The sequence below is a fragment of the Anomaloglossus baeobatrachus genome, chromosome 7 (assembly GCF_048569485.1).
Source record: "Anomaloglossus baeobatrachus isolate aAnoBae1 chromosome 7, aAnoBae1.hap1, whole genome shotgun sequence".
In the NCBI taxonomy this organism is placed as follows: domain Eukaryota; kingdom Metazoa; phylum Chordata; class Amphibia; order Anura; family Aromobatidae; genus Anomaloglossus; species Anomaloglossus baeobatrachus.
The window spans coordinates 196168736-196180858 of record NC_134359.1 but is presented as its reverse complement, the minus strand read 5'-3'; the positions used below and the strand labels follow the sequence as shown (position 1 = coordinate 196180858).

The window sequence follows — 12123 nt, the reverse complement described above, 5'->3', positions numbered from 1 at the left end:
CCACGGTTTGACGGCTGAGATAATCTGCCTCCCAGTTTTCCACGCCTGGGATGTGGACTGCGGATATGGTGGACTTGGAGTCCTCCGCCCATTGAAGAATACGTTGGACCTCCAACATTGCCAGGCGGCTGCGTGTCCCGCCTTGGTGATTGATGTAGGCAACCGCTGTCGCGTTGTCTGACTGGACTCGAATGTGCCTGCCCGCCAACAGGTGGTGAAAAGCTAGGAGAGCTAGAAGCACAGCTCTGGTTTCCAGCACATTGATTGAAAGGGCTGACTCGGACGGAGTCCAAGTGCCCTGCGCTCTGTGGTGGAGATATACCGCTCCCCAGCCGGATAGACTGGCATCCGTGGTGAGAATCACCCAGGACGGGGCCAGGAAGGAGCGCCCCTGGGACAGGGAGAGAGGCCGAAGCCACCACTGAAGAGAGCTCCTGGTTTGTGGCGACAGAGCCACTAACCTGTGTAAGGAGGAAGGCCGCTTGTCCCAACAGCGGAGAATATCCAGCTGCAAGGGGCGCAGATGGAACTGGGCAAAGGGAACCGCCTCCATGGACGCCACCATTTGACCCAGCACCTGCATCAGACGCCTGAGGGTATAACGGCGGGGCCTCAGCAGAGAGCGCACCGCTAGCTGGAGGGACTGCTGTTTGACTAAGGGCAACTTCACAAGTGCCTTCAAGGTCTCGAACTGCATCCCTAGGTACGTGAGACTCTGGGTCGGAGTCAGAGTGGATTTGTGCAGATTGACCAGCCACCCGAATTGAGCTAGAGTGGAGAGAGTGAGCGAGACACTCCGCTGACAGTCTGCGCTGGATGAAGCCTTGACTAGAAGGTCGTCCAGGTAAGGAATCACTGCCAACCCCTGGAGGTGCAGAACTGCAATCACTGCTGCCATGACCTTGGTGAATACCCGAGGGGCCGTGGCCAACCCGAAGGGGAGAGCCACGAATTGGAAGTGATCTTCTCCTACTGCAAAACGTAGCCAACGCTGGTGTGACACTGCAATTGGCACATGCAGATAGGCATCTCTGATGTCGATGGATGCCAGGAAATCCCCTTGGGACATAGAGGCAATGACTGATCGCAGAGACTCCATGCGAAAGCGCCGCACCTGAACATGCTTGTTGAGAAGCTTCAGATCCAGGATGGGCCGGAAGGTACCGTCCTTTTTGGGAACTAGGAAGAGATTTGAGTAGAAAGCTCTGAACCGTTCCCGGGCGGGAACCGGTACAATTACTCCATTGGCCTGTAAGGCTGCCACGGCCTGTGAGAAGGTGGCGGCCTTGGAGCAGGGGGGAGATGAGAGAAAAAATCTGTTTGGCGGACTGGAAGAGAATTCTATCCTGTAGCCGTGGGAGATGATATCTCTCACCCACTGATCGGAGAAGTGTTGAAACCAAGCGTCGCCAAAGTGGGAGAGCCTGCCACCGACTAAGGACGTTGCTGGAGCGAGCAGATAGTCACGAGCAGGCTGCCTTAGTGGCAGCAGCTCCTGCGGTCTTCTGTGGACGCGCTTTTGTGCACCAGTTGGATTTCTGGTCCTTGGCTGAGTTAGCGGACGAGGCCGAGGGCTTAGAGGACGACCAGTTGGAGGAACGAAAGGAGCGAAACCTCGACTGATTTCTACCCTGGGCAGGTTTCCTGGCTTTAGTTTGAGACATGGAAGTACTCTTCCCGCCAGTAGCTTCCTTAATAATTTCATCCAGCTGCTCTCCGAACAGCCGGGACCCAGCAAAAGGGAGCCCAGCAAGGTACTTCTTTGAAGAAGCATCTGCCTTCCACTCTCGAAGCCACAAGATTCTGCGGATAGCGAGGGAATTAGCCGAAGCCACCGCAGTGCGGTGAGAAGCCTCCAGCATGGCAGACATGGCATAGGATGAAAAGGCCGAAGCTTGGGAAGTTAAGGCATCCATTTCGGGCATAGATTCCCTGGTGAGGGAATGCATCTCCTCTAGAGAAGCAGAGATGGCCTTGAGAGCCCACACTGCTGCAAAAGTCGGAGAAAACGCGGCCCCCGCCGCTTCATACACGGATTTGGCCAGAAGGTCAATCTGGCGGTCAGTGGAATCCTTAAGGGAAGTGCCATCAGCCACCGACACAACGGTCCGGGCTGCGAGCCTAGACACCGGAGGGTCTACCTTTGGGGACTGAGCCCACTCCTTGACCACCTCAGGTGGAAAGGGAAAACGGTCATCAGAACCACGCTTTGGGAAGCGCTTGTCAGGACAGGCCCTGGGCTTGGTCACAGCGGCCTGAAAACTGGAGTGGTTAAAGAACACACTCTTTGCTCTCTTAGGCAAGGTAAACTGGTGCTTTTCTGCCAGAGAGGGTTGCTCCTCTGATACTGGCGGATTGAGATCCAGTACAGAATTAATGGACGCAATCAAGTCACTAAGATCTGAGTCACCCTCGGACAGATCAATGGGGCACATGGAGTTAGCCTCCGAGCCCCCAGTAAAGTCATCCTCCTCATCCAGCGAGTCAGCTCTGGAATCAGAGCCACGGGAGGAGGAGGGAGAGGGAACCCTGCGTCTCTTCTTAGGAGGACAGGGTCTGGGCCCTGATGATGAATCCTCTGTGAGCTCCGGTCATGAGAGACCCCTAGCAGCAGAGGCACCCTGTGAAGGGGGCTGATGCATATTCATCAACGTCCTGGACAGAAGTCCCATGGACTCAGCAAAAGACTGGGAGATAGACCTAGAAAAGGATTCTACCCAAGCCGGGGGTTCAGCCACAGGAGCAGGAGCAGCCTGAGAAACCACTGGGGGTGAGACTCTAGGCTGTGGCACCGCCAAGTTAGCGCAGGCATCACAATGTGGGAACGTGCTCTGTTCAGGCAGCAGGAGCTTACATGCAGCGCATACAGCATAAAGCTTTGGGGCCTTGCTCCTCGTGTGAGACATGCTGCTGGAGTGGGGGCTCTGCCAGAGAATGAACCCCAGAGAGTATATACAGAGGTCCACAACCGGAGACCGGTTGTGGCTTACCAGACCGCTGGAGCGGTGTTGTGTGCCCTCCAGATCCCGAAGCCCGGACCCCCAAGCACAGCACCTCAGCAGAGATGCTGCAGACCAGCGCTGCAATGACTGATCGCAGAGAGAACGCTGAGAAAATGGCCGCCGGAGCGAAGAGAGGGGGCGGGACTTGCTTGAGGAGCGGGATCTGGAGGGCCATAGAGACCTACAGGGGAGAGGACACACACTGCAGTGGGGAGTGTCCCTCCCCTGTACAGAACGGCCGCCGGGAGGAGCCGAGCCTGTCCCTCTGCATGAGTGACATGCGAGGGCAGTGAAAAAGAAACTAGGCCTCCGGCGAAGCCGGGGCCTAAATTTGGGCGGCGCGGCCGGGCAGAATCCGACTAAATGGCCACGGCATTGCTCAGTGCAAGTGTACTGCACAAGGTCGCACCCCTCTAGCTGAAATGTAATAGGGAGTATGCATACTGTGGCCACATGACTGCCGTTCCTGGCTCTGAAACCATGCATGCGATGGGAGGATTTATAGGTCTGCAGTCATATAGAGCGACATGGATCACATGGATTTAGACCAGACAACCCCTTTAACCCCTTCAGCCCCAAGCCTATTTTGACCCTAAAGACCAGGCCATTTTTTGCAATTCTGACCAGTGTCACTTTATGAGGTTATAACTCTGGAACGCTTCAGCGGATCCCGGTGATTCTGAGATTGTTTTTTCGTGACATATTGGGCTTCATGTTAGTGATAAATTTAGGCCGATATTTTTTGCATTTCTTTGTGAAAAAAACGGAAATTTTGCGAAAATTTTGAAAATTTTGTAATTTTCAAACTTTGAATTTTTATGCTCTAAAACCAACGAGACATATGACACAAAATAATTAATAAATAACATTTCCCACATGTCTACTTTACATCAGAACAATTTTGGGAAAAAAAAATTTAAGGAAGTTATAGGGGTTCAAAGTTTATGAGCAATTTCTCATTTTTACAACAAAATTTTTTTTAGGGACCACATCACATTTGAAGCGATTTTGAGAGGTCTACATGACACAGAACACCCAAAAGTGACACCATTCCAAAAACGGCACCCCTCAGGCTACTCAAAACCACATTCAAGAAGGTTATTAACCCTTCAGGTGCTTCACAGTAACTAAAGCAATGTGGAAGGAAAAAATGAACATTTTACTTTTTGCAACAAAAATGTTAATTTAGCCTCAAATATTGCATATTCACAAGGGTAGCAGGATTAAATGAACCCCCAAAATTTGTTGGGCAATTTCTACTGAACACGCAGATACCTCATATGTGGCGAAAAACCACTGTTTGGGCGCACGGCAGGACTCGGAAGGGAAGGAGCGCCATTTGACTTTTTTGAACAGAAAATTAGCTGGAATAGTTAGCCGCACCATGTTGCGTTTGGAGAGCCCCTGAGGTGCCGAAACAGTGGAGCTCCCCCACATGTGACCCCATTTTGGAAACTAGACCCCTCATGGAATTTATCTAGATGTTTATTGAGCACTTTGAGCCTCTGGGGGCTTCACAAAAGTTAATAGAGTTGAGCTGTGAAAATAAAAAAAATTATTTTTACCACAAAATTGTTACTTCAACCAGGTAGCTTTTTTTTCACAAGGGTATCAGGAAAAATTGCACCATAAAATGTATTGTGCAATTTCTCCTGAGTACACAGACACCTCATATGTGGTGGAAATAAAATGTTTGGGCGCACAGCAGGGCTCGGAAGGCAAGGAGCGTCATTTGACGTTTCAAACGCAAAATTGTCTGGGATAATTAGCGTATTCCATGTTGCGTTTGGAGACCCCCTGAGGTGCCTAAACAGTGGAGCTCCCCCACATGTGACCCCATTTTGGAAACTAGACCCCCATGGCATAGAAAAAAAAAAACAGTGGAAGATGGGGGGGGGGGCGGCAGATGGGGCGGCAGCGGCATATAAAGGGAGCATCTGTGATTGTGAGACGGCGGCTGGGATAGGGTGGGGGCGGATGGGAGAGGGAGCAGTGGATGCAGGAGCGGCAGAGGATGGGGGGAGGGGGCGGGTGGCGGGGATGGGTGGGAAGTGGGAGGTGAGATTGGGGATAGTTACCCTACAGGATGGATCTAGGCAGCTGAATCACAGGAGATGAAGGAGGCAGCAGATCGGGGAGGCTGAGAGACGGGGGAGGGAGCGCACATCACGGCGGAGACGGGGGAGGGGGCGCACATCACGGCGGTGACGGGGGCGAGCAGCACATCACGGCGGTGACGGGGGCGAGCAGCACATCACGGCGGGGAGGGGGCGAGCAGCACATCACGGAGGGGAGGGGGCGAGCAGCACATCACGGAGGGGAGGGGGCGAGCAGCACATCACGGAGGGGAGGGGGCGAGCAGCACATCACGGAGGGGAGGGGGCGAGCAGCACATCACGGAGGGGAGGGGGCGAGCAGCACATCACGGAGGGGAGGGGGCGAGCAGCACATCACGGAGGGGAGGGGGCGAGCAGCACATCACGGAGGGGAGGGGGCGAGCAGCACATCACGGAGGGGAGGGGGCGAGCAGCACATCACGGAGGGGAGGGGGCGAGCAGCACATCACGGAGGGGAGGGGGCGAGCAGCACATCACGGAGGGGAGGGGGCGAGCAGCACATCACGGAGGGGAGGGGGCGAGCAGCACATCACGGAGGGGAGGGGGGCGAGCAGCACATCACGGAGGGGAGGGGGCGAGCAGCACATCACGGAGGGGAGGGGGCGAGCAGCACATCACGGAGGGGAGGGGGCGAGCAGCACATCACGGAGGGGAGGGGGCGAGCAGCACATCACGGAGGGGAGGGGGCGAGCAGCACATCACGGAGGGGAGGGGGCGAGCAGCACATCACGGAGGGGAGGGGGCGAGCAGCACATCACGGAGGGGAGGGGGCGAGCAGCACATCACGGAGGGGAGGGGGCGAGCAGCACATCACGGAGGGGAGGGGGCGAGCAGCACATCACGGAGGGGAGGGGGCGAGCAGCACATCACGGAGGGGAGGGGGCGAGCAGCACATCACGGAGGGGAGGGGGCGAGCAGCACTGGCCAGGGCTGGATTTCAATGTTTCAGTCATTTTAAATGGCTGGAACATTACAGTGGCTGTGATTGGTTGAGCGGCGTTCGTCAGTCAATCACAACCTCCGTAGGTCCGGGGAGGAGGCACCATCCCTCCTAAGGTCAGGAACAGGTCCCCTCCTCCCCGAATCTGCGGTTTTTGTTAACATATTGCAGTCACCGGAGGCTCCGGTGCCGCGATTCCGCCATGACGGAAAGATCCGTCCTTGGTCGTTAAGGCCCAGGGCACAAGGACGGATCTTTCCGTCCATGGTCGTGAAGGGGTTAAAAGGAACCTGTGACCTGGTAGATGTCGTCCAATCCACAAGCTGCATGAATCAGACACTGGCTGAATGATTGTAGCCAGGTATATTTTTTCCTTGAAACGCTGCAGCTAAATACAGTTAGAGGATCCAGCCGGGGACCAGACTAAGCCAGCGCCAATCCTAGATAATTGACAGTTCTCTGTCATGCGTGTACATGTCAATGACATTACCCAATAAATAAAAAGCGTTCCAGATCATACACAATTAGCACTAAGATTGGATGATTGGTTGCGGCAGTCAGGTGACTAATGGATAAAACGTCATCACTTATGGTGACGGGGGAACAACTGACAGCAGCAGATTCAAGGTATATGTAGCTGGTATTTCTTAAAAAACATTCTCTGCTTTAGGGCAACACGTGAATCATCCTGAAAGAAAACCTTTAATTGACGAAGCCATCTATCAAAGAGCCTTTTGTCTTATGTTCTACATTTATGAAATATCCTGTTAATACTCCATGAATATCTGATGGGTGCAGGGACCTAGTGGGATTCTCAGCTAAATGGTAATTGGGGGATTCTAAACCCCCACTGCACATAGTTCCAGAACGGAGACAGAAGTGAATAAAAGAAGCCGTGCTCATGGGTGGCCACAGCCCCATTCATCCTCCACCTGGAGGAGAGTCACCTTACTATGCAGGCTGGAGGGGAGTCTGTCACCACATACCCAGAGGTGTGACAGCCATCAGATATTTAGGTTACATTCTTTGGAAATGTTAGAAATACCCCAGAGAGATTGGTTGATCCCCAATGATTCATAAGAACTTGGAGCGAAGAGGCAGCTGAGCATTCAGGGTTACTGTCCAAAGAGAAAAGTCTCTGCGGCCATCACCACACCGACTCACCTCTGCGGATGGAAGCAAAAATCCCATTGGGAGTGAAGTTACATGTGGAGAACCAGGTAGGCAGCTGCCCGAGCTTCACATCCAGGAGACGCCTCTCTGCCAAGGGAACTGGAAAGAAATGGGTTAAATAAGTTTAGTGACATTATAAAGAGGAAATATATAGACTATAGTATAATGGACACCAAGCGGAAAGCAGATGGTCACCGCCCCAAACTGTAGAGTCTACAGAGCCCAGAACCTCCTAGAGGTCACATGACAGATCTATAGACACACACATATCTATTTACAGTAGCATGTACAAGTTTGGACACCCCTGGTCAAAATTACTGTTATTTGGAACAAGTTGAAAAGTTAAGCAAGTTGAAAATGAAGATCTCTAAAGGCATGAAGTCAATGACAACACACACACACACACACATAATTGTATATATATATATATATATATATATATATATATATATATATATATTTACACACACACTCATTACATACACACATATACATACATACTTTGAAAGTTATTTTTATTCTCCATCTGTTACATTTAAAAAAATTACAGAAAAGGAAAATGGGCAGATGCAAAGTGTGGGCACCCTTGGAGATTTGTGTGCTCGGATAAGGCCGAAGTCACAGTTGCATGTGACTCGCTCAAGAATCGAGTCGCATCCACAACCTGTTGCTCTCTGGACAGGAGAGGACGGCTGCATAGAAATACACATAGCTGCATGCTCCTGTCCGGAGAGTGGCAGGCCGTGCTGGGTGATGCGTGATTCGCTCAGGAAGTGTGACTTTGGCTTAAGTTTGACCAAGATTACAGGCCTTACTTGGCCTGCTAGGCCTCATGCGCACACCATCTTTTGCTGTGGTTTTTTGGGTGCAGTTCTGGTACCAAAAACTGCCTGCATTTCCTTCCCCAGCAAAGTCTATGAAATTTAAGGTTTTTCTGTCCGCACATTACAGATTTTTTTGGCTGTGTCTTTGTAGTGACCTCAAACATGCAGCATGTCAATTCATTCTGCGTTTTTGAGCTCTCACGGCAATAGATGTCACTTAAACGCAGTGGACAAAACAGCATGCATTTTTTGCTGCAGATGCGTTTTTTTGGTCAAAAAACATGCATCTTTGTAATCACCACAAAGATAGAGCGTGCGCACATACACAGAGGGTTATGGCTTGTGCACTGTGAGTCTTAGGAAAGGCCAAGTGATGCAAATTTCACAGCTTTATAAAAACCCAGTCTCATCTAATCTTGTGCTAAAAAGCAGCAATGGGTTCTTCTAAGCAGCTGCCTAGCAGTCTGAAAATGAAAATGGTGGAGGCCCACAAAGTAGGCGAGGCTATAAGAAGATAGCAAAGAATTTCAAGTTTCCCTTTATCTCATTTCTAAATGTAATTAAAAAAATTGAAGTTAACAAGAACAGTGAAGGTCAAGATAAGGTTGAGACCAAGGACAATCTCTGTCAGCTGCTTGTAGGATTGCTAGAGACTGAGGCAAAGCAGATGCACCATAACAGTAATCGTGTCCAGGGGTGCCCACACTTTTACATGCCACTGTACACACATCACAGTCCCCCGGCTGCTGTATGTGGCAGTGTCCTGCACCGCTGTGTACACAGTCCCCCGGCTGCTGTATGTGGCAGTGTCCTGCACCGCTGTGTACACAGTCCCCCGGCTGCTGTATGTGGCAGTGTCCTGCACCGCTGTGTACACAGTCCCCCGGCTGCTGTATGTGGCAGTGTCCTGCACCGCTGTGTACACAGTCCCCCGGCTGCTGTATGTGCCAGTGTCCTGCACCGCTGTGTACACAGTCCCCCGGCTGCTGTATGTGGCAGTGTCCTGCACCTCTGTGTACACAGTCCCCCAGCTGCTGTATGTGGCAGTGTCCTGCACCGCTGTACACACAGTCCCCCGGCTGCTGTATGTGGCAGTGTCCTGCACCGCTGTGTACACAGATCCCCCAACTGCTGTATGTGGCAGTGTCCTGCACCGCTGTGTATACAGTCCCCCGGCTGCTGTATGTGGCAGTGTCCTGCACCGCTGTACACAGTCCCCTGGCTGCTGTATGTGGCAGTGTCCTGCACCGCTGTACACAGATCCCCCGGCTGCTGTATGTGGCAGTGTCCTGCACCGCTGTGTACACAGTCCCCCGGCTGCTGTATGTGGCAGTGTCCTGCACCGCTGTGTACACAGTCCCCCGGCTGCTGTATGTGGCAGTGTCCTGCACCGCTGTACACAGTCCCCTGGCTGCTGTATGTGGCAGTGTCCTCCACCGCTGTACACACAGTCCCCCGGCTGCTGTATGTGGCAGTGTCCTGCACCGCTGTACACACAGTCCCCCGGCTGCTGTATGTGGCAGTGTTCTGCACCGCTGTACACACAGTCCCCCGGCTGCTGTATGTGGCAGTGTCCTGCACCGCTGTACACACAGTCCCCCGGCTGCTGTATGTGGCAGTGTCCTGCACCGCTGTACACACAGTCCACCGGCTGCTGTATGTGGCAGTGTCCTGCACCGCTGTACACACAGTCCCCCGGCTGCTGTATGTGGCAGTGTCCTGCACCGCTGTACACACAGTCCCCTGGCTGCTGTATGTGGCAGTGTTCTGCACCGCTGTACACACAGTCCCCCGGCTGCTGTATGTGGCAGTGTCCTGCACCGCTGTACACACAGTCCCCCGGCTGCTGTATGTGGCAGTGTCCTGCACCGCTGTACACACAGTCCCCCGGCTGCTGTATGTGGCAGTGTCCTGCACCGCTGTACACACAGTCCCCTGGCTGCTGTATGTGGCAGTGTCCTGCACCGCTGTACACACAGTCCCCCACCGCTGTACACACAGTCCCCCGGCTGCTGTATGTGGCAGTGTCCTGCACCGCTGTGTACACAGTCCCCCGGCTGCTGTATGTGGCAGTGTTCTGCACCGCTGTACACACAGTCCCCCGGCTGCTGTATGTGGCAGTGTCCTGCACCGCTGTACACACAGTCCCCCGGCTGCTGTATGTGGCAGTGTCCTGCACCGCTGTACACACAGTCCCCCGGCTGCTGTATGTGGCAGTGTCCTGCACCGCTGTACACACAGTCCACCGGCTGCTGTATGTGGCAGTGTCCTGCACCGCTGTACACACAGTCCCCTGGCTGCTGTATGTGGCAGTGTCCTGCACCGCTGTACACACAGTCCCCCGGCTGCTGTATGTGGCAGTGTTCTGCACCGCTGTGTACACAGTCCCCCGGCTGCTGTATGTGGCAGTGTCCTGCACCGCTGTACACACAGTCCCCCGGCTGCTGTATGTGGCAGTGTTCTGCACCGCTGTACACACAGTCCCCCGGCTGCTGTATGTGGCAGTGTCCTGCACCGCTGTGTACACAGTCCCCTGGCTGCTGTATGTGGCAGTGTCCTGCACCGCTGTACACACAGTCCCCTGGCTGCTGTATGTGGCAGTGTCCTGCACCGCTGTACACACAGTCCCCCGGCTGCTGTATGTGGCAGTGTTCTGCACCGCTGTACACACAGTCCCCCGGCTGCTGTATGTGGCAGTGTCCTGCACCGCTGTGTACACAGTCCCCTGGCTGCTGTATGTGGCAGTGTCCTGCACCGCTGTACACACAGTCCCCTGGCTGCTGTATGTGGCAGTGTCCTGCACCGCTGTACACACAGTCCCCTGGCTGCTGTATGTGGCAGTGTTATGCACCGCTGTACACACAGTCCCCCGGCTGCTGTATGTGGCAGTGTCCTGCACCGCTGTGTACACAGTCCCCTGGCTGCTGTATGTGGCAGTGTCCTGCACCGCTGTACACACAGTCCCCCACCGCTGTACACACAGTCCCCCGGCTGCTGTATGTGGCAGTGTCCTGCACCGCTGTGTACACAGTCCCCCGGCTGCTGTATGTGGCAGTGTTCTGCACCGCTGTACACACAGTCCCCCGGCTGCTGTATGTGGCAGTGTCCTGCACCGCTGTACACACAGTCCCCCGGCTGCTGTATGTGGCAGTGTCCTGCACCGCTGTACACACAGTCCCCCGGCTGCTGTATGTGGCAGTGTCCTGCACCGCTGTACACACAGTCCCCCGGCTGCTGTATGTGGCAGTGTCCTGCACCGCTGTACACACAGTCCACCGGCTGCTGTATGTGGCAGTGTCCTGCACCGCTGTACACACAGTCCCCTGGCTGCTGTATGTGGCAGTGTCCTGCACCGCTGTACACACAGTCCCCCGGCTGCTGTATGTGGCAGTGTTCTGCACCGCTGTGTACACAGTCCCCCGGCTGCTGTATGTGGCAGTGTCCTGCACCGCTGTACACACAGTCCCCCGGCTGCTGTATGTGGCAGTGTCCTGCACCGCTGTGTACACAGTCCCCTGGCTGCTGTATGTGGCAGTGTCCTGCACCGCTGTACACACAGTCCCCCACCGCTGTACACACAGTCCCCCGGCTGCTGTATGTGGCAGTGTCCTGCACCGCTGTGTACACAGTCCCCCGGCTGCTGTATGTGGCAGTGTCCTGCACCGCTGTGTACACAGTCCCCCGGCTGCTGTATGTGGCAGTGTCCTGCACCGCTGTGTACACAGTCCCCCGGCTGCTGTATGTGGCAGTGTCCTGCACCGCTGTGTACACAGTCCCCCGGCTGCTGTATGTGGCAGTGTCCTGCACCGCTGTGTACACAGTCCCCCGGCTGCTGTATGTGGCAGTGTCCTGCACCGCTGTGTACACAGTCCCCTGGCTGCTGTATGTGGCAGTGTCCTGCACCGCTGTACACACAGTCCCCTGGCTGCTGTATGTGGCAGTGTCCTGCACCGCTGTACACACAGTCCCCTGGCTGCTGTATGTGGCAGTGTTATGCACCGCTGTACACACAGTCCCCCGGCTGCTGTATGTGGCAGTGTCCTGCACCACTGTACACACAGTCCCCC

At 54.4% G+C, this 12123-nt stretch overlaps 1 protein-coding gene across 1 annotated transcript in view; it reads right to left on the bottom strand.

Moving 5' to 3' along the window:
- The window catches only part of ATP5MF (ATP synthase membrane subunit f), a 29108-nt gene that overhangs the window by 15749 nt on the left and 1236 nt on the right, over positions 1–12123 (bottom strand). Inside the window, exon 2 of the mRNA XM_075319064.1 lies at positions 7224–7331. Coding sequence (XP_075175179.1) covers positions 7224–7331 — 108 coding nt within the window. The remainder of the gene's footprint in view (positions 1–7223; positions 7332–12123) is intronic.